Source organism: Kogia breviceps, chromosome 5 (assembly GCF_026419965.1).
Source record: "Kogia breviceps isolate mKogBre1 chromosome 5, mKogBre1 haplotype 1, whole genome shotgun sequence".
Lineage (NCBI taxonomy): Eukaryota > Metazoa > Chordata > Mammalia > Artiodactyla > Physeteridae > Kogia > Kogia breviceps.
Window position 1 is genome coordinate 80,646,962 of NC_081314.1, and position 26,597 is coordinate 80,673,558.

Here is a 26,597-nt window from a genome sequence, read left to right on the forward strand (position 1 = left end):
CGGTGGCCATGAATACAACCGAGTTAATGGGAGAAAATCAAGGGCCTAGCTGCTTTCCGTCCCAGGACTCTGATTTTTTGGATTCTTCTAACATGATAGAATCTTAGTGTTGGAGAAGACCTCAAGGATCACCCAGCCCAGTGCAGGAGGCCCCTGCATTTAGAGGCAACCACCTTTGAACAAAGTTTTAAGTTGGTGTCTAAGCTCTGTTAATATGTAAGTGCTTTAGGTTCCTAAAGCATCATTAAAATGTGGTACCATCATGATCATTCTAAATTAAAGACACCATAACTTACAGAGGAACCTGGGTTCTCACCCCAGCTCTGCCCCTAACCAGTTGTGGCCCAGCTGGGTGTGTGCCTTCTCCTCTCTGAACCTCACTTTCTCCAATGAGAATGTTGGACCACATCATCTCCCTAAATCTCCCTCCAACTCAAATATTTCATGATTTTATTACATTGAGGGTAGGGCAGTTCCCCTCCTCAGAAGAAAAGGCTATGGAGGATTCACTCTTTGTCCAGCACTAGGCCAGGGCACACGCTCACCATCTCATCTATGCTATCTCACCACAACCCTGGGATGGTGAGAGTTATTATCCCCATGTTTGGATGAAGAAAATGAGTCTCAGAGTGGTTAGTTAACTTGCCTGAGCTCACACAGCTACTAAATAGTGGAGTCAGGATTCAAACCCAAATGGTCCTGACAGCAATGCTACCATCTGATTCCCAGACCTTATTCAAGTTTTCCCATGTGTCCCAACACTGACTTTTAGAGGAAAAGGATGCAGGCCAGAAGCATGTGTCATGCTTAGCTGTCCCTTTAATCTGGAAGAGTTCCTCAGGCTTCCCTTGACTTTCCTGCCTTTGACACTTTTAATAGTTACAGGTCTATTACTTTACAAAATGTCCCTCAGTTTGGGTTTGTCTGATGTTTCCTCATGATTGGAATCAGGAATAACACAGAAATGATTCTTGTTCTTCCCACTGCATTCTATCATGTGGGATATAATTTGAATTTCCCCCATTACTCATGATGTTAACTTTGATCACTGGGTCAGGGTGGTGTCTTCCAGCCTTTTTCTAGAAAGTCACTCTTATTCCTTTGCGATTAATTAGTATTTGAAGGAGGTAGTTTGAGACCATGGAGGTGGCAGATGCTGTGATGTGCCACAAAGGACTTTTTACCACCCTGTTGAGAGTGTCACCAGCAGGCAGACAGCCTCGGGTGTCAGTCCCCTTTGGGGATTATTACCCTTGGCTGAAGAGAGTGGCTTTGCCCAAAGCCCCTTCTTACATTGACCTGCACCCAGAGACAGACTCCAGAGTATAAAGACCCAGTTTTCACTCCCCTGAGACAACCTTCAGAACGCCCGGTAGGGCTGGCTGAGGATTCCCTTGAGATGACACTGCAGCTCAACTTCACTCTCTGTCTAATCCTCCTCCTTCCCTTCCCTTCCTCAGGGGTTGATTCCAAGACCACCTCCCAGTAAACTTCCTCTGGGTAGCCCCCTGTATGGACACCTCCTCAGCCTGTTTGGATTCCAATCCTCTAAGCTGGGCTGCCCTCCCTGCATGGATGCCCTCCTCCATCTGCCCAGGCTATGACACTGCACAGCCCCTGCCCCTCGTGGATGACCTCCTTGACCTGCTCATTGTCTGCACCTATGCACCTGACACCTACGCCAGGCCACCCTTCTCTGCTCTGCTCACCTTGCTTGGGCTCCACCTGCACCAGGCTGTGCCTGCACAGGGACTCCCTCCTCGCTCTGCTCTGGACCACCCTTCCTTGAGGACTCCCAGTGCCGGGGTGCCCTCCCACCAAAGCCATCCTCAGCCCACTCCACTCTGACCTCCCTGGACCACTGTGGCCTTCCCACCCTGCAGAGACACCCACCTTGCTCAGCCCCGCTTAAGAGGAAGAGTCTCCCTTTTCTGGAAACACCTCTTCCTTAGCTCCTGACACGCCATCTCACTGAGAATTCCCCCAGCTCACTGATCTCCATTGTTGTCTACTTTTCTGAATTCTCCTAGTCTTCCCAGGCTCTAAATTTTGGAATGCCTGAGGGCTCATCCCCGGACCTCTTCTTTCTCTTCTCTTACTCCCTAGATGATCTCACCCAGTTCCATGGCTTTAAATATCATCTATGTGCTGGTAATTTCCATATTCACAGTTCCAGCCCTAATTCTCTCCTGAGATTGAGACTCATGTATCCAGCTGCCTACTCTTCCTGTCCAGTTTGGTTTATAATGGGCACCTCAAGCTTAACATATCTAAAACAGAACTCTTTATTCCCTTCTGCCCCACTCCCCTCCTCTCCCAGTTTTCCTTGTGTCAGCAAAAGCACCACAATTCACCCAACTGCTTAGCTGCAAGCCTGTCTTCCTTACTCTTTCCTGTACACTGATTTCCATCAAAACCACCCTAGCCCCAGCCACCATCTTTCCTCATTCACCCGATCAGCCCTCTAGGTGGTCTTCCTCCTTTTACTCTTGACACTCCCTCCACACAGTAGCCAGATCTTTAAATATAACATTTCTTTCAACAAGAATCAAGTCATGACATTCCTCTTATTGAAACTCTACAACTGTTTCCTATCACACTTAGAAAATCCAAATTCCCCCCACAGCTTATAAGGCCTGATGTGATCTGGACACAGCCCATTTCTTCAGACTGTTTACTCCTTTTCCCTCCTCTCTACTCACCAGGTACTCTGGCCATTCTCCTATTTTCATGAATGCACCCAGCTCATTCTGGTCCCAAGGACTTTGTAGGTCCCATTTCACATGCTTGGAATCTCTTCTTAAACACACCTCATGGCTTATTCATTCAGCTCACCTGTGTCATTCTAGCACCTATGACATATGTGTTTGTTTGTGATGGTGTTCTCTCCTTCCTGAATGTAAGCTCCACATGGGCAGGGGCTCTGTTTGGTTCACTGCTATGTTCTCAAAGAGCATCTGCTGAATAAATGAGTGAATGAACTCAACCTGATGTGAGAACTTCCTGTGTGATAAAGGGCAAAAACCATTAAAGGAAAGGGAGCTGTTTGGCAAATAGTTGTGAAACCAGAATCCCAACTCTCTGATTCCCTCCCTGGCTCTCTCTGATCAATCATCTTATTTGAAATATGTTATTAAGTTTGTGTCATAATTTGACCCATGATAAAACGGGCAAGGCATTTTGTTGTGTTAAGTAAACTGAAGAACGGCCCCCCTCAGCTGTTACCTCCCAGTGCCCAGCCCTGACTCTGTAGAAGCCGATATTCTGAGGTCGGGAAGGAGAGTTGGCATGCCATCGGTATCCACACACATTTTGTTCTGTTAAAAGCTCAAGTGCGCATGACTTGTGTGAGCGCCCAGGACAGCCATCAAATCACTGTTTCTGTCTCCTTGCACAGCACACTGAGTACTAGTTCTGAAGGGGAGCAGCTCTTTCTCTGCCGGCACCACCCCGTTCCCCATCGGCTGAGACTGGAGAGCATGCGGGTACCACTTGAAATGGCCAATTACCACCAATTCATTTTCTGTCCCCTCTTTGGAACAAGTATGATCAAAATAAATGTCTTGCTATGGCAGGAAAAGCCATCATTTTTCTGAGAGGGCTCAGCTGAAACTCATTAGCAGGTGTACAGACTCTCTTCCCCCTGAGAACCGCAGTTCTTTGTCCTGACAAATGTGATGCTGGGTGGAAGCCGGCTAAGAAACCAGCCACCTCCCTCCCTTGGACCCCTCCACTCGCAGGCAGCCCACACCTGTCCCTTCCCAACAGGCTGAGGTGGCTGGAAATTGTCTTTGTCTTTGACATCTCCCTGAAAGCATCTCCTCACATGGTGCCTTTGATTCCTGTTTGTGGTGTCACCACACTTTTCATCACTAAGGACCGAATCTCTCAAGTCAGAGGTTCTCAAACTTTAGACCGCTTCAGAATCACCTGGGGTTCATTCGAAAACCTAGGCACCACCTTACCCACAGATTCTAAATCAAAAAGTATAGAGTAGGGTCAGATAATCTGTTCTTAACAAGACCCTACTCTGCCCAGATGATCTTAATGCCAGGGGTCTGAAACTGAGTCCCCCTAAAACAAGTTCCCCTGCAGAGTTTATGATTAACCTCTTTATCCAAACTGTATTCCTTTTCTTGTCCTGCCCCTGTTCCCCTCGAGATTGAGGAGCATCAAAGAAAAGGGGGAACTGAAACTGAGCAGGACCTTGTGAGGTCTTCCTGGATACAAAAGCCCCTCCAAGTCCCCCGTTTTGGTTTGGCCTTCCCCAAGTTCCAAAGAGGAAGCTCATGAAGTTAATGATTAGAACAATAGAGCCACAGGACTCCCAGTTCCTCCTGAAGGGATGTAGATAACAATCTGGTGCATATCTTTGAGTTGCTCTGCAGAAACTAAGACCCCCACCTAGGTGGAGGATAGTGACTACATGCTGACCACAAGCAGCAGACCACAGACTGGTTGGAACCAGAAGGTTGATGATTAAAATTCCTGAAACATCACCCTATTACCTCACCACCAACCAATCAGAAGAATGTCCATGAGCTGATCACACACCCTGTGACTCTCACCCCTAATGTTGCCTTTAAAAGCCCTTTCCTGAAAATTATCAAGGAGTTTGGGTCTTCAGAGCACAAGTTCCCTATTCTCCTTGCTTGTCGCCCTACAATAAACTCTGTACTTTCCTTCACTACAACTCGGTGTCGGTAGATTGGCTTCACTGTGCATTGGACAAGTGGACCTGAGTTGGGTTCTTCAACAGGTCCAAGAACCACACTTTTAAAAATACAGTCCCATATTCACACTTGACACCTCCCTTGTCTTCTAACAAAATGGATGGCAATTTCCAGTGATTTTTTTTTCATAAATGCTCTCAAATCTACCCTTGTCCCATCACCTTAGCCCATGACCATGGCCCTAGGATCTTCCTACTCCAACACAGTCCTCCTCTGGCACTAAATGACCTCAGACCTTCACTCTGATCACCTGTTTTCTCTGGTCAAAATCTTTCAATAGTTCCCCACTAGTTATAAAGTGTGAGTCTTTTGTCCTTTAGCCATGATGGGGAAGGGAAGAGAAGGCAGAAAGCAGGGCAGAGAGGAATGGGGGTGAGGTACAGAGTGTGAAGGGTCCATGAAGTTCCAGGCAGGAGGGTCTGAGCAAATCAGGAGCAGGCCTCTGAAGCCCATTTCCCAGCCCTGCCAATTCTAGCTGGAGGATACAGGGAGAAGACTGGAACAGACCCTTTGGTACCAGCCTCCTACTACGGGGAGAGGGATGGAGCACCCCTTCTAAGATCAGTGACACCAAAGAGGCAGATGAGAAAGTTTCCCCATCCTCACTCCAATCAGAAAGCAACCCTGACAAGCAGAGCCCTCTCTTTCTCCCCTCCCTTCCTCCCCCAATTCAGCCAAGCCTCAACCCTGCTCACTTTCTGGACACTCACCCTGCCCAAAGAATCATCTATTATCTACTTGAATGTATTCGAATGATTGGATTATCACCATCAAAACTTAATTGAGGGGGCTTCCCTGGTGGCGCAGTGGTTGAGAATCCGCCTGCCGATGCAGGAGACACAGGTTCGTGCCCTGGTCCGGGAAGATCCCACGTGCCGCGGAGCGGCTGAGCCCGTGAGCCATGGCCACTGGGCCTGCGCGTCCGGAGCCTGTGCTCCGCAACGGGAGAGGCCACGACAGTGAGAGGCCCGCATACCGAAAAAAAAAAAAAAAAAAAAAAAAAAAACACTTAATTGAGAACTTTAATACTGCTAAATATGACCATGGGCAAATGGACATTATTCAAGATATATGCTACAAAGAAAACCATCAGCAACACTGAGTTAACATAATTCTGGTTATGAAAAACAAGTGAGAATGGGTAGTGCCTGTCTTAGGGACATTTGTGTTAGAGATAAATAACCATAGAGAGCCATTTTATAATGATGGAGCAAGTGGAAAAGAGTGTTTGCATGTGAGTATGACTGCCTGTGTGGGTCTTCCTGGACAGGGAGTTTAGGGATGAATCTCAGCTGTCAGTGGCTATAGAGCAAGTCTGATCCCTTGGGACCAAGCAATCTATCAGGGCCCTTTGAGCCCTGCACTAACTTATAAACCCCTCAAGGGCAGGATCCGTGTCTCTCTGCATTCCCACCACCTAACATAGTGCCCAGGGCATAGCAGAGAGGCTAAGAGCATGGACCTAGAGATTCAGTGGACTTGGGTTTATAGCCTTCCTCTGCCACTAGCCGTGTGACCTTGTGTAAGTTTACTTAACCTTTCTTATCCTCAATTTCCTCATTAGTATTGATAAGATGAGCACCAAAGTATCACCTGCTTCATTGTGTTGGAAGATTAATTAAGATAAGTGAAGTGATTAGATGCTCAATTGCTCATAAAGATGATGAATCCTGAGCTATGAACAATAAAACTTTTATAGACACATTTAATCCCAGGAACCAAATCTCAGGGTTGGAATCCAGCCATCCCTCTGATGTTTGAATCTCCTCCCCAACATACCCACCAAGTAACTAACTAGTCAGCATTTCAGATTTTTCATGATGGCTCCCCCTTGTGTTTGTGCCCTCATCTATCTGGGACTATGCCCTGAGTGAGCATTTTCCTTCTTAGATGCTTTAATCCTTCCTTCTTAAAAGAAGAGTTCTTTTCTAGACCCATCATCATTCCAGTCACTTTTTTCTAACTAAGCATGCTGTTTGTAATCCAAAGTGCTCACCTTTTATTATGCAAAGCTGTTAATTGGATTATACAATGCCCAAACTGGTTTAGTATGATTAAGGGGCTTTAGTCACTACAGCTAGTAAAAGATTGAATATCTGGAGTTTTAAAAAATTACTCTCAAATCCTTTTTACACATTCTTTGGCAGGCAAGAGCTGACACAGTAAAAGCTATAATTTTCCACGGGAGCTCCACAAAAACCTGATAGAAACAGGTGAGATCCATTCGTAGTACAAGAACTATGGACTTTAATATTAATACACTCATTCAGAATGGAAAATCACTGAGCCAAATTCTGACATCACTGCCCCTCCCTCGCTCACCTTTGGACTGCTTAAAAGCAAAACACATTGCTTTTAAGGGAAGGCACTGGAGCCTCAAATGGGTAATGTCCCACCCACCCCACCAAGACCACTCCTAACCCTTCCAGGCTGACCTCCCTCTATCGCTGCCAAGGGTAGGAACTCAGTTAGATTTCCTCTTCCTGTCCCCTGGCTATAACTTAGCTCTCCACTGCCTGGCCTTCCCCAGGAATACCATCCCCATCTCCTCTGCCTGAGCTCCAAGCACCAGTGCAAATGCCATTCCATCCACAGGGAACTTTCTCTGCTCTGACTCCACCAGCCCGTTGTTGTCTTGCTTCTTTGGCCCTGAATCCAGATAGCCACGTGCCACTCATACATCCTCGAGCATATATGTCTTCTCTTGGGCCAGAGACCTCCAACTCCTAGTACAGGGCCTTGCACACAGGTGTTCCAAAACACTTTACTAGTTTATTCTTGCACCACATGGAGGGAGAAGAAGAAAGAGAGGCAGAACAGATGGCCTGCAGAGATTCTCACAACAGTTGTTCTGGCTATGAAAAAATGGAATGGAGTTTGCATCTACTGGAAAGATCAAGACTAGCTACTCCTCGTTCTTCTCAACAAAGTCAGGTCTATCTGGGCTTGAAAGGAGTCCTTTATTCTTGTGGGAAGCCACAGGGTTAGGAGAGAAGAACAGACAGAAGGTGGAGGCCAGCTGATGCTGTCATAGAGCGCTCTCATGGCTGTTGCTTAGTACTGTTCCACTCTAAACTGGAAAAACAACAGGACTGAAAATTCCACCAGCAATACTATGGTAGATGCACTCTATCTATGCCTTTCTGTAGCTTAATGGACCCAAGTTCCAGTTTGATCCTTAGAGACTTATTTCCATTGCCTCAAAGCCCAGAGGGGAAGAGAATGTTAAGAGGACACTTTTTAGGAACCAAGGGAGAGCTAGCACAGGGATGATGTGTCAGGCCAATTCCGGTTGCAGATATTTAAATGGAATCTCTTATTCACTGGTGTCTATCTTTGGTTTCAACCTCTCTGCTTTACTCTGCTTTGGGCAAGGTATTCCTATTTGGGGAAAGACCACCCCCAGAAATGGCAATGGGACAAGAAGTCGGGTGGGGAGAGGCTGGCTGGCTCTTCCCCGTCTCTCCACTAGCAGGAGTCCCTGTCTCCTCTTTCTCTTCTGTCTCTCCCCCCACCTTCCTCTTTCTCTTTCTCCTCCCAGCCCAGGTATATCTGTTTCTCTGCTCTCTGTCTTTAAATCTCTCTCCCTTTCTTTCTCATCCTCCACTGTCTGTCTCTGTCTCTCCTTCTCTCTCCCTGTTTCAGGGTGTGTGTATGTGGTCTGTCTTTCCCCTCTCTACGTTAGTATGTGTGTGTCCCTCCTGTCTCTCTTCTGTTCTCCATTGCTGCCTGCCTGGCTCTTCTCTAGTGTGTTTTTTCTGTAGGACACCTGGACTGGGAGCCAGAAGACTTAGCTTCTGGTCCTGGCACTACCATTAACTAGCTGTGTGGTTATGGCCAAGTTGCTTTACATCTCTGGGCCTCAATTTTCTTGACCCTATAGTAGGTGAGACTGAATGCTCTTCCAGGTCCCCGGCAATTCTGAGATTTTATCACTGAATGAAATGGAACTCGTCAGACTCAGGAGACACCCGAGTACCACTCAAAGAGGATGTGACTAAACCGAGACAATACTGCTGGGGGATCTACTACATGCTAGGCAGGTGCTGTGCTTGCACCTCCTTCAGTCCAATGAGATAGGCATGTGATGGTTTCTATTTTAGGGGTGAGGAAACTGAAGTACCAGCAGTGAAGCCACTTGCCCAAGGTCCCATGGCTAAGACTTGTCAGAGCAGGATTTAAACTCAGGCCATCTGGCTCCAGAGTCCATGCTCTTATCCATGATGCTGTATCGCCCTAGCCGCCGATGCTCGCTCACAAGCTTCCCACTTAGGCTGCAGAGTAAACATCTCTAGACCCCAAATGTGCTCAAGAATCTTGGATCCAGACTATATGGTTCAATCAATTCTCTCCTCCTTCAAGACACCAACTCTGACTTTTCACACCTCTGCCTGTAAGTGTCCCATCAACACTCTATTGCCCTGCACACTGCCTGGCATGCTCGGGTAGCACGGACCTTTCTATTTTCAAGTGTGTATGTCTTGTTGCCTTTCTACCTAACCAGGCAACTTGCCAGAATCTAATGCAGTGCTGGGCCCACTGCCCAGACCCATGCTTGCTGAATAGCTGATGAGTACCAGGATACTTTGTAGCACTGATGTTATGTCCCCGACTCCTCTGCCTGGGCTGTTAGGAAATACCTGGGACCTTCAGACTTTCACATCACAATTCCTGGAAACAGACTGCAGCTACTGGCAACTACTGGATGGGTTGGGAGGGAGGGTTAGATGGTGTTCAATTCACAGAAGCAGAAACTGGGGGCCTCCAATAATAATTTCAACTCAAGTCAGCAAATATAAAGAGAATCCCAGCTTCATGCCAGACAGCAGCAGCCATGGCTTCTACTCTCAAGGAGATACTGGAAAAGAAGAGATGAAGCATGCAAAATAAAAAATGATAAATTTATAAAATTCCAATAGCACTTTGACCTTTGAGTTAACATTATTGTTTGCATGTGTTTGTGTATTATTAAATAAAATCGTGGGAGCACAGAGCAGGGAAACTGCTTGTCCAGTCTGATTCTGAAAACTAGGACAGGCTCCTGTATGGCTGGGAGTCAGGAGACCAGAGTCCGAGTCCATCACTGGAACCACTGAGTTCGTTATATTCAGCACTCTCTGAAGTGCCAACTCAGACAACAGTCAGGCATCAATGCTCGCTTGGGTGTCAGGAAGCATTTGAACCTACACCAGGTTTCGTAGCCCTTGGTTTTCACATTTTTCTTCGTGCATTTGTCCCAGTGTCAGATATTTGGTGAGCGAGAGTTAGCTGGACAATGAGTGAATGACGTTGTGTCCCCAGAAGTCACATTCACATGTCCCGAAAAGAACAATGGAATCAGTCATCCTGGGGAATTCAGTCCTCATGAAAAATCCAAACCCCTTTACATCCACCTCATAATCTTCTACTTGCTTTTGTTGAGTGCCAACAATGTGATTCATCTTGTAGAGATGAACTGATAGGGCCTCCATTCCAGAAATACTCTCATTTTTAGAGCATGATGTAGTACAGCCACCGGTGTAGTTTTATTATACTTTTCCCCAGCTTTAGTGTAGATGTCACGATGGCCACAGAAAAGTCTGATAACAGCCATTCCGAGAGTCCAAGTCTGGATGCCGCCCTCCTGCTGGGGAAACCTTTCACCCACCCTCCTCGCAGCACCTCTGCCCCTCTCCAGCGCCTATCCTAGTACAACAGCCATGAAAACAGCAGGGAGACAAAGAGCACACCAAGGAAGCTGCACAATCCATGGCCCAGAAATCTCCAAAAGTCACTCAAAGTTCACTGAAGTGGTAACACCTTCTGTGTGCCTCTGGAGGCTGGCACCTAACTGTCCCAATCACAGACCAATCCTGTGCTCTCCTGTGCTCAGAGATGATACGTTGATCTGAACAATTCCAGATGGCAGGAGCAGACAACTGATGCATCTGCTTCTCCATCCCCAGCAAAGCCCCACAAGGGTTTCAGAGCTGGGGCCAGCACATAAGCAGTGCCCATCTCTCCTGAGGCTGAAGTGTCGCCTCTGATGACTCATCACTGCCCCAGCCGGGGGACAGGGGCTACAAAGGAGTTAGGGCAGCCCAAGAATGGGGGACACTCCTGAAGGCCTGTCTACTCCTGGGACTGACTGCATGGTGGTGACCCCACACCCAGAGGGCGTCACGACCCCTGATAGGATGCCCCACTCTCCTTCCAACCTGTCTCCATCACAAGATACCAAGTACAAGGGCCCCCCAACAACAGCTGTGAGGGGGTCCCGACACTCCAAAGACATGTCCAGTTGGCTCTCAATTTTCCATGTATATTTCGACACACTTTTCGATTACACCTGGTCAATACCGCAGGAGGTGTGGAAGGAGAGTGAAATGTTATTTTATATGTATAATCTTGAAATTATGAGGTAGCCATAGGAAAGTCTGAGAACACGAGCGCTCCCACCCCTGCGTCTCACAGTGAACCAGCAGGGAGATGATGCTAAACCTTAACTTCCATCTCCAGCTCCCAATAAGCTCCCCCTCCCCCAGCTATCAGTCCTCAAAGAAAAGCTCCCAGGGGTCCCCAAAGAGACAGACAGAGAAGTATGAGAAAAAAAAAAAATGTGTCATTTCATCCAAAAGGGCACTTGTGGCAAGGCTGTCCTTTTATAGTTAGAAACAACAATTTCTTTATTATTTGTGGTAAAGAAAAATGCTATGACTCTTATAATAACGCAAAAAAAACCAGATTAAGCCAGGAGTAACCTCTAATCACAGAACATACAATTATCAACAGCCCTTGTTTTAAATGTGGTTTCTCAAATCCAAGCTTGCCAAAGAATCCCCTAAAGGCCCTGTACCCCACCACACCCCAACTCTAGCAGGCCACCTGCATCCCTGATTGAGAAGTGGGCACACTGTGGGTCCAGCTCCAAAAGCGCTCAGATAACCCCCTAGGGCCCGGAGCTGTCCAGACAGCTCATGCCTGAGGGACGGTCAAGCTTCCCCCAAAGAAAACAATGTCATGACTGCAATGAATTGCTGTCTCTCAGATTGAGCCTCCCTTCACAACACCAGAGGGTGAGAAGGCTCCTGTCTGTAAAGCTGCTTAAGTGAGAAGCATCAATTAACAAGTCCGGATGGTGTGGAGGGGTGAAGCTGGGGGCTGAACTGCCCTCCTCCCTCCATAAATCAGGCGTTCCCAGGCCTGATCACCTAGGTCAGGGACTTGTGCCACCTGCCTGCCTGCCTGCCTGAGACAGATGCCAGGCTCAGGGAAGCAGTCTGTTACCTGCTGGACGTCCTGCTGGAAGACGCAGAGCTGCAGCCGCTGGTGCAGCCGCACCTTGCGGTGCTGCCAGATGCTCTCGAGCCGCCGCTGGTGATGCAGCACCTCATGCACCACGTCCAGCACCTGGTGCACTGCCTTGGAGTAGTTGGCTGTGGCCGTGAGGGACTCGGAGTTCCCAGGACTCAGGGGACGCTGCAGCACATCCAGCAGCGCTTTGCCATCCTGGCTGACCTGCAAGAGGGAAAGAGGTCAAGTCTAGGGAGTAGAGGGGCAGGAGGGGCACACGGAGGCAAGGCAAGCCTGCTGGCATCCCTGATAAGGACTGAGAATCTCAGCCCTACCAACACCCATGACAACCAAGGAGTGTGCCACCAGAGCTGCCACAGTGCCCAGCCTGCAGCCCGGGGAGGGCCGAGCACCCCGGAATCCTGAGGGAGAGGGGGTGCTGGGGCTGCAGCCAGTTGTCTGTGAGACCCCGAATCACTGTCTCCCTCCCCCTTGAACTTCAACTTCCTGAGGGCAGGGACTCTGCCTTGTTTATCTCGCCCCACGCCTGGAAGAGTGCCTGGCACTTGGTACTTGGTAAGTATTTACTTGATAAATATTTTGACTGACTCACTGACTAGGTCAGGCAGAAGATCTTTGTTTCAGAAAAAAAGCTGACTATAAGTTGACACCATAAACCTCTCTCCCTCTTCCGTCTTCACCTTCCTCTACCTAGCTCTAAATTTCTAGGTGTGTGACCAGAGGCAAGTTACTGACACTAACCCCTTTGGGCCTCAGTTTCCTTGTTTGTGAAGTAGGAATAGAAATGGTACATACCCCATAGAATTGCGGTAAAGATTAAATGAGTTAACACATGCAGGGCACTTAGAAGAGGGCCCAGCAGGTACTGGCTACCAATTCTACCTTTATCATCATCATCATCATTTTTCTCTCCTTTACTTCCTTGTCATTTTCTTTCTTTTATACTTACCCTTCTTTTGCTCTCCTTCTACACAACCTCCTTTTTTCTCCTCCTGAAAGTGGTAACATCCTTGTCTTTCCAGAAAACGCAGAATAAGGGAGGGACCCTTAGACTGTGGACACAACATCCATGCTCCTGGGTTCCCCAACACTCACCCTCAGTGCTGAAACCAGTGGGGGTGACATTCCCTGCCATTCCTCACTGGATTCCTGGCAATATTTCTGGAAAGTGGCATCATCTAATCGACACCTGTGGCTCTCCGGTGCTTGGCAGATTATCAAGCGAGCATAGTGCCTTTCTAATTTAAAAACATGGTGACTAGGGTATTGATAGGAGTTTTAAGACCCCAAATTAATCTGGTTTACAAGGAAGTCAAAGTTGGTTTGGAGTTGAAATGGCCTTTTCCTTCCAGCAAGGTGTGAAAGGAGATGTGCTTGGTACAAGTTAAGAAGGAAGTTTTTTCCCCTTCTTAACTTGTACCATGCTCCCAGCCTTTGATTTTTCAGCAGAAGAGCCTTTTAGTTTGTCCTTCACTTCCACAGCAGCTTCTCACTCCTGCAAACACTTATCTCCTCCCTGTGGTGAGTTGTGCTCTGGACCTTCCAGTGAGAAAATTAGTATTTTTTGATGAGCTGCTTCATAAAAGGGGTGGTAGGGCTAGTGTGTGCATACTCGTTCACCAGACAGAAAGCAACTGCAGAGGAGCACAGCCTTGCTTTCTTACAGTCCTTCCACAGAAGAGACAGTCCGGTCTTCACAAATAGGGTGAGGTAGGTAGGTAGGGGTGTGTGTGTGTCTGTGTGTGTGTGTGTGTGTGTGTGTGTGTACACGTACGTACACACATGCGCACTAAGGCGGTTCCTGCCAATGGCTGCATTTTGACATCATCATTAACAGATCAAGGATCTTAAAGATGTCTCCAGAGGGAGAAAAATGGCCTCTCTTCTTCTTAGTCCAACTCAGGCTATTTCACAGCACACAGCCTGGTACTCTTGCGACACCCCCATACCCCTATAAATAAATAAACCCCTATAAATAAAACAACAAATCAAGCCAGGACCCCTGGGTGTCCACTGGGTTCTCACCTCTGTGTAGGCCTGGGTCACCTGCTCATACAAGGACTGGTGGTGGTGAATCGCCAGCTCCAGGTCCTGCATCTCAGACGGCAGGCCACCTTCGCTGCACATCTTGCACCAGGCGTCCACTCCTGACAGGAACTGGAAGGAGATGCCGGCTGGGTCAGTGTGGGAGCACTGGGGGCGGGCAATGGGCAGATTATGTACAGACAGTCATATACCTTGGGAAGAAGCATCAGGAACTCTGGAAGCCTTCAGAGACCACTGCAGACAGTGGAGGTTTTTCTTTAATTTTACAAACACCAACCCCAGGTAAGAAGTCAGACCCAGTACCTGTTTAGGAAGTATGGTTTCCACAAAGAAAGATGACTGTTATGAAACTGCTGGGGGTGGGAGTTGTCTTCATGTTGACCAGGTTATATGCACACACTGATGATAAAATACAGGTGTGCAAACAGCTCACTGCGTGACATGTGTATGTGAGAGCTTCTTGTCCTGTGCACACTCACAGGTACAAGTGAGAGGCAACATATAATGAAATGGGATGTTTCCACACATGTGCTTTATAGTGTGGACATTGAGCTGTGAAGAGTAGCAAAGAATGCCTCATTTAGGCCCATCAGGCACCCCAGGGAACCTGCAGAGACCATTCCCACAGGGGATGGAGATTAACACTCAAAAAGATCCCTGCTATTGGGTCAGAACCCCAAGGGGTGGAAGAGGGGAGGGCAGCTCAGAGGGATAGACTGTACTGTGTCTAGAGTGGCTCCTGGGATGTGATATATAAATATAGATCTTGACAGACATCAAATTATTTAAAAATTAAAATTAACAACTGTGGGAGACTGTGGGTCTCCATGCACAAAGGGTGAGCTAACTGAAATCACTCAGATTTATTGGGTGGAAAATACACCTCTAAAATGCAAATAATTCTTCACCCAACAGTCTGGAGTGGTTCTGTCTGTGATTCTTCTTGCCTGGGTGCACAGCTCCATTTAAATTAATTGCCTAAGTACCTTTTATCTCATTGCCTAGAACAGCCCATCTGAGGACAATAAAGAGCTGCCTAAATAAATGCATTGAAAAAATAGCCTTGAATCCATTGCTTGCTTGCTTGCTTGCGTGTGTGTGTGTGTGTGCTTTCCAGCTAAAAAGATGCATGGTTTATCAGTTTCCCTGAAGGACTGGCAATACCTGAGAAATTGCATTAAAAAATAGATACAAATAAAATTGCTTCTCATCCAAACTAATCCAAGTCAGGAAACAGCAAACAGAAGTTGAGTCCTCCAGTTACTCGCAATTCGGGTACTGTGTTTCTACAACTGCCTGAGTTCCCCTCTTGGTATCACATCAGCTTTTAGTCCTTAGCCACTTGGCTGTGGCAGCTGATTTTTCATTCTGTATGTTGTTAATCGCAGTAAGCCGTCTCCTAACAATTCTGGCAGAGTGCTGGGTGACACCCAGGATCAGGTTGCATGTGCTTGCTAATGTCTGAGAAGCTGCTTGCTCCATCAACAACCATTTCATAAAGGAACCTGAAAGTAACTTGACAGTGTGTGTCAGTCGTGGGGGGGCACCTCTTCAAGGTCTTTGGGATTTCTTTGTAATACTCTAACCAGAGTCCTATAGTAGATCCCACAAAACGGTCATCTCAAGGAGAGGAAGACAGAGAGACAGAGAGGGAGGCACTGAACCTCCCTTGCCAATCTGGAGAAACCTTGAACAAAGTGTGTAAATAATAGGTTAAAGAGAGAACAGGAGATCAGACGTGAATATTCTCAGGTACTACCACCATCATCTTAAAACAACAACAACAACAAAAGGCTAGATTCCTCTCAATGTGTAGGGCTGCTCTTGACTTATAACACAAGTACTTTCCGTCTTTGGGAAGGTCTCAGATGGAAACAGACACAGGTGGAGGAAATACAAAGATACCAACAGATTTTTGGTGATGTCTACCATTTAAAAAACACACTAAGCACCTAATATATTCCATCTCTAATCCTTATAACAGTGCTGTGAGATTTATGATCATCCCCACATTAGCGATGAGGAAACAAGCTCAGAATGTTGAGGTGACTTGCCTAAGAGTTAATGTTTAGAACTTACCTGTGTCTGGCATCAAAACCTAGGCTCTTTCAATTATTCCATGCTGCCTTCCATGTTAGGTGGGTAACAGAAGAAGAGATTTAAGGTATGACCTTGTGTCTGACTCTGTGAGCTACCCAAATGTCATACAAAGAAAGAAATTTAGGGGTTAAGACCATAGGCTTTAATGTTAGACACACCTGATCCCAGATGCCTATTGATTAATTGTGTGATTTTCACAAGGGTATATTAATACACTTTTAATAACCAGCATATATGTGTGTATGTAATGTAACACACAAGTGTTATAAACTTTACTGCTATAGAAGATGTGTAGCACATAATTTACAAAGAATAATAACACATAGAATGCTTATGATAAATTCCATGTAACGAATTGATTCTCACAGATGCTTTTGTTTGTAAACGACAAGCTTATATAGTTCCAACACAAAAGCTGGTTGATATTTTCACTTTTGTTAAGATGTAAGACAAAAGTGAAAAATACCTGGAGACTTATGTCAGAACATTACTCATTCATCAGTGATTTTAAGAGACTTCTTTGTTAAATGCAATAATAGGTTTTGGATAGCAGAAGAATATTTCCTTGATTTTGTGTTCTATTCACAATGCAACAGCTATACACAGGGCACATTTTTAGGTTTAATCTGCATTTTAAAATATTTTCTCTCTCATTTTCTTAAGATTCTAGACAATCAATAAAACAACAAATCAAGCCCTGGTTTCTAACACTTGATGATTTCCATGGTGTAAAGCTTTTATCTTGCCCTATTTCAGAGGCTACCATTGCGACATCACCAAATATGTAGTTGGGATGAGGTGATCAGTAGCACACAACTGTATACTATTTCCACCACAGACATAAATGTTGACAAAGAGACAAATGGTAACTCTTGCTGGCTTTGCTTAACATTCAAACAGGAAGGAACCCAGAGCCTGTTTATATTCTGCTTAGTAGTTTATTGTGTGTGTGTGTGTGTGTGTGTGTGTGTGAGAGAGAGAGAGAGAGAGAGAGAGAGAGAGAGAGTGAGTGTGTATATAACATAGATAGAAATAATCTCAAGAACATAGAAAATAATAAAATCTAGTAAAATAATTGAAAATGATGAGTTTTGAGTACTTATTACCTTGGCTTTTAATGTGATATATTTAATTTAAATTTATATAGTTTAAAGTGATGGCTATGTTTAACAACCAGCTCATAAAGTTCCTGAAAATTTAACCATTGGCTCTCCCTAAGCTGGTTAGAGTCAGCTCCTACATGCCACTGGATCTTAGGCAGGTTACTTAATCTCTCTGAGCTTCCCTGCTCCTCTCTGTAAAATGGGTTAGTAATGTCACTGGCCAATGCCAGTAAGTAAATGGCAACAAGTAATTATTATTTCTGTCCACTGTATTATTATTACATTATTATTATCCACAGCAAATGCTTCATGTAAAATTAGTTGCCCCCTGTTCTCATCACTCAATGATCAGTTTAGTTTCACCCCTTTGGTCTACGCTTATGGAATGCAAACTAAGCAGTCAACACACACACACACACACACACACACACACACACACACACATGACCAACAATAAACTACTAAGCAGAATAGTTAGCTCTGGGTTTCTTCCTGTCTGAATGTTAAGCAAAGCCTCCAAGAGTTACCAATGTCTCTTTGGGTACACAGAGGCCATGACAGTAGCAGAACATGGGTTATTGTCAAAACTACTCAACACGGTCTTTGGTGTTTCAAAATGAGAGGAGGGGCTCTCTACACCTCAGTGTATGTCCTCCCCGCCTGCCCTGCCCTGCCCCTGCCCCTCCGCTTCCCACCACCAGCGGCCACAGCAGCTCCCTAGGCCTTACCTGCTCAGCCTTCTGATGGAACACAGCAGACATGGCGAGGATGGTGCTGCGCTCATCCAGAGCGGCCGCAAAGCTCTTCCACTCCTGGTCTAGCTGCGTGGAGATCTGCTTGATTTGCTGTGAGGCGTAGTGGCCGGCCTCTGAGAGGCGGGAAGCCACGGACATGATGCGGTTGATGTTGACATAGGCGTTCTGGGAAGCAAGGGAGAGCAGATGCTTAGTGGGGCAGGCTGAAAAGGCAACCACACAGCACCCTGGGGTGGGGGAATACGTGGGAAGGAGGCTACCCAAAACAAAAAGTTTGAGAGAGGCTAGTATCGGCCTCATTAACATATCCATTTTGAGCCCAAAGGAGGTCTTTGTTTATATTATGAAATTTCAGCAGATGGCAGGTACAGTAACTGAGCCCTTTCATTTTGAGGACCAACATAGTTTTTGTGCCAACTATTAATGCCCATGAATGCAGTCACTTTACATGGACTACCTTTTTTTTTTTTTTTTTTTTTGCGGTACGCGGGCCTCTCACTGTTGTGGCCCTTCCCATTGCGGAGCACAGGCTCCGGACGCGCAGGCGCAGCGGCCACGGCTCACGGGCCCAGCCGCTCCGCGGCATGTGGGATCCTCCCGGACCGGGGCACGAACCCGTGTCCCCTGCATCGGCAGGCGGACTCCCAACCACTGCACCACCAGGGAAGCCCAATGGACTACCTTAATACTCCTCATAATCATCTTATGAGGTCAAGCCATGGGGACAGCATGGTACTTCCAAGAGTTTCTCTCTGGAAGCAACGGCTCAGACCAGGGCAAAAGCCGGAGGAGGCAAAGGCACCTCTCTCAACTCAGGAGAGAGCTGTACCCAGGGCATTCCTGCCAACTACAACAGGGCAGCAGTGCTCATCAAAGAGGGCAAAGGACACACGTCACAGGATGACCACACATCTTCCTACCACCAAGTGAAGACTTTGCTGCCCCCTGTTCCTCCCCCACCAAGAGAGCAGGTGAATAAATAAATACAGAGAGCATATGAAGCCACAATATCCATGCTAGAAATAAGACCTGTGGAGCTCTTTCTTATCACTATGTGACTTAGGAACATCTCTCCACCTGACCCCAAAAAGGCATCTGTGGGGCTCTCCTGACCCTGCTGACTCCTCTCACCCTGTGTGTTGGTTACATTCATTCCCATCTTTGATTGCCAATTAAAAATTCATGACCATGTGTGTCATTCCTTACTAGGCCAGCAGAAAACTCTACAAGAAGAAAGAAGACAAAAAAACACACACAAACGCACAAACAAAGACAGTAGTGAGCATGATTATTTTTAACTGCTACTTCCTATTAATTGTCTGAGGTGTCAAAACAATCAAGTAATATTGTGGCACCTACAGGGAGTTTTTCTGACTCACACAGTATCTGTCTGAAGGAGGACTAGGGTGGCAGGTTGCTTGCACATCTTTGTTCTTTGTTATGAATCTTCTGATATGATAATAAATATTCTTCAGCAACGGCATTTTCTCTTGGCTCTATTAGCTCAGCGGTAGTTCATTAATAATGGGTAAGTTTTTTGTTTGGTTGGGGTTTTTTTGGATGCGGGCCTCTCACTGTTGTGGCCTCTCCCGTTGCGGAGCACAGGCTCCGGACGCGCAGGCTCAGCGGCCATGGCTCACGGGCCCAGCTGCTCCGCGGCATGTGGGATCTTCCCGGACCGGGGCACGAACCCGTGTCCCCTGCATCGGCAGGCGGATTCTCAACCACTGCGCCACCAGGGAAGCCCCAATAATGGGTAAGTTTAATGAAGGTTCTTTATTTTCCTTTCCCTCTCCTCTCATGGTATGCATTCATGTTTGCTGTCCTGACCTCAAGCACTCCATCCCAAACCTGAGCCAGGTTGATAAGGTCTCTCTTCATTTAAAAGGTCTCTGTGGAAGTTTAAGAGGTTAAGTGAAGCACTTGAACACAAATCCTTCCTGATGTGTAATGATCCCCATGTGTAATCTCCTTCTTTAGTCTGGCCTGAGACCTTTCTGGCTAATACGTTCCCTTAATAGAACTAGAATATTACTAACTCTTATTATTTGAAATAACTATCCTTCAAAGACTTAGGAATCATTATCAGTCCTGTTTTCTGAGTTAGGACAGGAATTCTTCTTAAAATTAAACTCTATTTATAGAACTGACAGAAAAACCAACTCTGAATTAGAAATAGAAGGAAAGAAACGGGGGGGAAAAAAGACATATACTAATTTTAATAGTTCTGTCTTTTAAGGGACTAACATTAGGATTTCCACCAAATTTCCTGCTTGGGTTCCACCCAAAGCAGACCTTGAAACAAGGATTTGGGGCAGACTGTTTATTTGGGTGTGATCCCAGAAAGCACAGTGAGGGAGTAGGCAAGTCAAAGAGGGAAGGGAGGCAAATAAAGAAAGGATGTGTCCATTAGTACGTTACAGCTGTGAGCATTTGGGGGTCATCTCTCCTGAAACCTTTGAGAGACTGTGTAGAACACACTTCTGAGCATCCCACTGGGAGATGAGGGATCTGGGGTATTTATGCACAAGTCCCATCACTCATGTTTGAAGGTCTCTCCTGGAGTTACTCCCTGGCATTTCCAGCCTGACCTACACACAGGCCAAGCATAGTCCCCAGGTCAGAGAGTGACCACGGGCAGAGAAACACAGGAAGCCGTCGCTGTGCATGGGAACTGTCTGCAGATGACCCTCGGGGAGGACTGAGGGGATATGAGTGGGACATTGGCAGCATCTAGTAAAGCTGCCCTTCCAAACTGGATTTGACTCCTGGAAACCCTCCCCACGCCACACACATTTCTCCAACTCTATCTAGTGTGGTTGGGTTTTCTTGTCCTGGGAAAGACCTTCGTATCCTTTGGCCAGAAGAGAAGCAAGAACAGCAATAAGAGCAGGACATGGCCTGTCCCCCGGGTCTCTCATGTGCATCTTATGGATGCCTGGCTCTTCGTCATCACTGCCTGTTTATATTCTCTCCCCACAGGGAAGTTGGGGAGGTGTGTTTCTGCTCACTTTCAGGCAGAACTTTCTAGCTATTAGAGATGTTGAACTGTGGCTGCCTCTGGAGGCTGTTAACACCTTGTCACTCCTTCAAATATTTATGGAAGTGGGCCAGGCTCTGTGTTGGGGGCTCTGGGAGATCAAAGACAAAGAGGAAAGACACAGGATTCCTGCCCTCAGGGGCTCACAGCTGAGACTTAAAAAGAAGTCCTGAAATAACTGTAATTTAAGCAAAATGAAGTAAGTGTTACCACAGAGGTAGAGGCAACTCACAGTAGGATGCAGGGGGAAGGGATATGAACCACTGGCAAGGATGTTGAGAAGGGGCTTCCCGCACAGAAGGGGTTGGTGAGGTTGGCAGTCCTCCAAGGCCCCCTTCAACCCTTAAGCCTGTGATCATAAATGAAAGCTAAAAACAAACAAACAAACAAAAAAAGACCACAGCTTACATTTCACATTCTAGAGACTAGCACAGTAAATGCCTTTTTGTTTCCTTATCAGTGGGCAGAGAGATGTCTTACTAAAGCTAACAAATGATTACACTTCACACAAGAAGTAGAGGCAGTATTCCTCACAAAAGAGGGCTAAGTATAATGTTGACTCATGAATTTCCTCATTGCTCCTCTCTACAGCGCCTTTGAAGAACAGCAAAACACTGCAGGCAAGTCACATGGCCCAAGTTCATCATCACCTTCTTTATCTCCCTCCACCTTAGAACCTGAGACAAATAGGCAGAGAGATTCTAAACTGGAGTCACAAACCAAATGACAAGAGAAGAATGGCGGAGAAGGTCTCACATGACTTAAAAGGACAGAGCAAGGTTAAGAGTCCAAATAAACAGGGTGCTTAGTCGTTAGGCACAAATGACATGTCATGGCCTTGGGTCAATCCCTTTGTGTAGTTTTTCTGTGTCACTGTTTATGCCTCTGTTAAAGAGCACCTGGGACTCCCGTTTGTCCTGGGGACATGGCCAGTGGGAATGGATATTTTGACTCTTCATGGCCTTTCCATTTTCTACCAGCTGCCTCCTCTATGCCCTCCCACCTGCCGGGCTCTGCCATTCTTCCCTGCCAGCCTTCAATGCCCTTCCAGCTGCAGAGCTGTCCATCAGTCAAGGGCATCAACGTTGCTGGGTCAGGAGTCAGATGTGAGTTCTGGTCCAGCCCTGGCACTCGCTTAAGATGTCACTTGCCTCCTCTGTGCCTCAGCTTCCTCACCTGTAAGATGAACTAAAGATCTCAGACATTCCATTTCTGAGTAAGCAGTCTCCAGTGTCGGCACCATATAACCAGGCCTCCAGGTGTACCCTGTTCATGGAGGGCACGCAGATTGAACGTAGAGAGAACTTAGGGGGTCACAGTCTTCTTCTGTCTCATCTCCAGTGCCTGGGGGAATACTGACTAAATCTAGACCTCATTCTATGGAGGAGGTGGGGCATATACTGAAGCAACAAGGGAAACAAAGCTGTCAAGTGTCCACGTGCAGTGGGATGGTTTTAAACAGAAGAGGAACGTGATCTGGTTTATGCTTTCAAAAAACTGCTCTTTTCACTAAAGGGCTGGCAAGGGAACACCTACGTGGAGTGAGACCAAGAAGAGCAGTGTAGCCCACCCCAGAGGGACATGTAGCCCAGCCTCGGCTGTCCACATGCCTCAGCCCCTCAGCCCAGCTCTGCTTTCTGCCCTGTCGTGCCAGGGCCACAGCTCGAGCTGGGTGACCAAGGGCCAGCTGCTCCCCTCACACTCTTCTCTGCAGCCCCTTCCCCTGAGCCGAGCTGCCTAGACTAACCAGCTTCCCAGGTCAGAAGTTAACAACATGACTAATAATTCTAGCTTAGTGAGTATCTTCTTAAACTCTTACCTCAAAACTGCTTTATGAATTTAAACCACTCCCCCACCATATCAGTGCTGCTATTATTATTATCATTATTCAAAGTATTGCACTCTCCAAGGTTTAAACACGATCTACCCTGCAGAATGCAATGCACCTGCAGCTTGGTCTGCTGCATCCTCCACCCCACCCTATCTCCCCTCAAAGGCTCTCCTCCAATCATTTTGGTCACAAATAGGAAAAATAACTAAATTCCAACAGAATCTTCCTAACTCAAAACTCTCTATATTTACTCCCTGCCCCCACTTTTGTTGCCTACAAAATTCTCTGTTTTCTCATTTCACTCCTGCAGCCATTAAATGGAGATCACAGGTTGGATGGCTAGAACCTCCTCCTGAGGTCTTGTCTCCTGCTGTGATTAACTGAAATCTATGGAACAAAGTCATTCTGCTGAAAGAAGTACTTGGCAGAATCTTTTCTTTTTTTTTTTTTAAACCTGGCTGAAGCTTGATGAAAGTTTTCAGCCCTGCCAAAGGCTCTCACTTTGAACCTGGCTCCTGGTTGCCCTGACTGGCTACAAAAATATGCAAAGTTGCTTGCAAGATAATGATAACTCTCCACTTAAAAACCCAGCTAAATTTTCTCTTTAAATGTAGTCTCTTATGTGGTATACTCTGAAAGAGATACTGGCTCTTCTAGAAATAATCATTTGATGCAAGCTACCGTTTTGGTAACCCTAGGGTCTGTGTCAGGGGCTGATTGTAAGAGCAGATCATTTCTGAGTACATGTATTATTTGAATCCCATTCACTTCACTCCTAAAATAAGGAGTGAACTTTACACTCTTGTGGTTGTAGGTCCCCACCCTGAATCATAAACACCCTCCTGTGGGTTACATGAGATAACATAAAGCATCCAGTCAGTTGCCTGGCATATAACTGATAACTCAAAGAATGTCATATCTTTTCCCACATCCAATTCCAGCACATTGGTGTTAACTCTCCAAGTTAATTGCAAACCAAATCAAAGTATTAGTAAAACGTAAAACAAAAGAAAAATCTATTAACTATTCCAACTAGACACAAATATTCCAATGAGTCCAGAGTCCCACTGTATTTCACAGAAAGCTTGCCACAAAGTCCCCTACTCTTCCTGAGGAACATTCCCTTGCACAGGAGCCTGCAACATGGGCCCAGCCCCACAGCAGGCAAAGCTGTCCTAGCTGCCTGTCAGGCCACTGCCCTGCAAACTACAGCCCCTGTATTGGCAGATGCCCTACGCCTAGGATCCAAGAGTCTAGGGCCCTGAACTGTCCACAGGTCTGTCTTTGACCCAGAAAGATTGAAGAGTTCAGAATCAGCCGGTGACTAGCCCTGTGATCCATGCCCTTTCAACCTTAAGTCAGAAAAATAGAGGCCTTTGTCTCTTGGGATAGCCTTCTTAAGGTATCTCCACTACCTTGACATGTGTGAGCCACACCCAGAGAACCCAGAAGTGGGAGTGTCCCATGTTCACACAAGGGGACAGATCCATCTCCTTATCACTGGCTGTACTGTAAAAGGTGGCCGAAGCCTCCTCCCCAGGCCAGGCATTGGTGGCCTGTCACTTTGTTGTCCAGGGGGGGCACTTCTCCTCCTCACCTCCAGCACAGCACGGGGGAGTCACTGAAGAGCCGTCTCATGTCTGCAAGGAATGAGTCCTGGGCACAGGATTTTCAATTCCATTCTGCTCAATGGGGCTGCAGCTTTTACATTATCCTCATGAAAACGGAAGTTGTGATCTGTCAGATCATCACAGAAGGTGAGGTCAACTACCACAGAGGGACCACTTTCCTGAAAGGGGCTCAGTCCTCTAGAAAAGCCCCGGAGACCTTGTCTCTCCAAATCCAAAACTCCAGGGAGGGAGGTCAGGCAAACTGCCCGGCCAAGGGCCAGGGCACTCAGCAAAGTCATTTGGGTCAAAATGCAAAGCGAATGTTAAATCAAAATGTGAACTATAAAATACATAAACAGTATAGCCTCAGCTGAGAAAAATATTACGCAAACCAGGGAAGCACACCCAAAGGTTACTGAATGTTATTTTGTACTAAATATGCATAATGGCAGTGAGGTTGAGGGGAGACTTTTCTTTAGGGTCTTCTTCTCATCTTAATTCTCTTGTGTATAGAGAACCTTTTTAAAAAAATAATTTTGAGATTTTATATATATATATATATATATATACATACACACACAATAATTGGGTGGAAATGTTCTTAAAACTATACAGAGGAAATATACATTATTTTATCCCCCAGCCCTTTCCCTCCCCAGTCAAAACACCAATGTCTATGAGCGATGGAGCTAAGGGAGAATTTATGTTCAACCTTTTAATTTTATCAAACTCATTCTCTTTACCGACACACTTGTTTCTAGTTTTTGCTTTTTGGGTTTTTTCCCCCCTCTACAAATAATGCTAGGGGTTGCAGTGTTCAGTTAATGACTACGTTGTTCAATAAAGTTCTCGGTGAAAATGAAAAACGTCTTTACTTAAAACCGAACGAACTTTTTGTCCAACCCAATAATAGATTTGGTATTTAAAATATTTTTTAGTTTTAAAAATTATTTTAATGTATCTTTAATTTTTTTAAAAAGTTATTATTGTTTTATTTATTTGTTTATTTTTGGCTGCATCGGGTCTTTGTTGCTGTGCATTGGCTTTCTCTAATTGCGGCCAGCAGGGGCTACTCTTCATCGCGGTGCTCGGGTTTCTCATTGCGGTGGCTTCTCTTGTTGCGGAGCACGGGCTCTAGGCATACGGGCTCAGTAGTTGTGGCATGTGGGCTCTAGAGCACAGGCTCAGCAGTTGTGGCGCACGGGCTTAGTTGCTCCGCAACGTGTGGGATCTTCCCAAACCAGGGCTCAAACCCGTGTCCCCCGCATTGGCAGGCCGATTCCCAACCCCTGCGCCACCAGGGAAGCCCCCTGTATCTTTAATTTTAATTGATTTGGTCAGGTTGCAATCCATGAAAGCTGTAACTACTCAAATGTCTCTGTATCTTTTTACTTTGGTAAAGCATTTTTTTTTACAAGTGAAGTACAATTTATGTACAAGTGAAATAGGCAAGTTTTATTGAGCAAATTATGCTTTAAGAAGGAAGAGAATACAAACACACTTCCTTTAAAGGTTTTAGAAGCCAAGTTCATACAATAATCTCATTTTACAGTTAGAAAAAAAATAATAAAACCCAGACATTTCTTGCTTGAATCCACCTAGTAGGTGATAAAAAAAATCTGTTTGATCAATTACGTGTGTATTCAAAGTCACAAAAAGAGAGGCAAATTGGGACTAGACTCGGGTCTCCTGATTCCTAGTCTGCATGGTCCTTCTGCTTATACTACCTTTTTCTCATGCCCTGCAGATAATATTAAGTTTTTGTTTTGTAACACTCAAAGAGAGACATGAGGAGAATTATTTGGAGATTTTCCCATACAGCTTTCAGAGGCTTCATGAGTAACACTCAGAATCAGTAAGAAATAGATTGTGCCAAAGCAATGGAAAAAGCTGAACCTCGCCTCCTTTTTCCAGATTAATAGAACCATATGATGGCTTACATCTTTGCTAGTACGAAACCCACTTTGGGTCCTGAAGCTGTTAAAGCATCAGCTTATGATTAATTAGTCGAACATTACCATGTAAACCTGCTGATTCCACATCGAAACATATGGACACCGGGATAGGAACATCTGGAATAAGAACT

The 26,597-nt window shown here is 46.0% G+C and overlaps 1 protein-coding gene across 25 annotated transcripts in view; it reads right to left on the reverse strand.

The window, feature by feature from the left end:
- KALRN (kalirin RhoGEF kinase) overlaps positions 1-26,597 on the reverse strand; it is a 654,958-nt gene that overhangs the window by 355,043 nt on the left and 273,318 nt on the right. For all 25 annotated transcript variants that reach the window (XM_067034412.1, XM_067034411.1, XM_067034409.1 and 22 more), the window contains 3 exons: positions 18,004-18,195; positions 14,052-14,183; positions 12,000-12,230 (listed from right to left, as the gene is read on the reverse strand). In XM_067034412.1, coding sequence (XP_066890513.1) covers positions 12,000-12,230; positions 14,052-14,183; positions 18,004-18,195 — 555 coding nt within the window. The remainder of the gene's footprint in view (positions 1-11,999; positions 12,231-14,051; positions 14,184-18,003; positions 18,196-26,597) is intronic.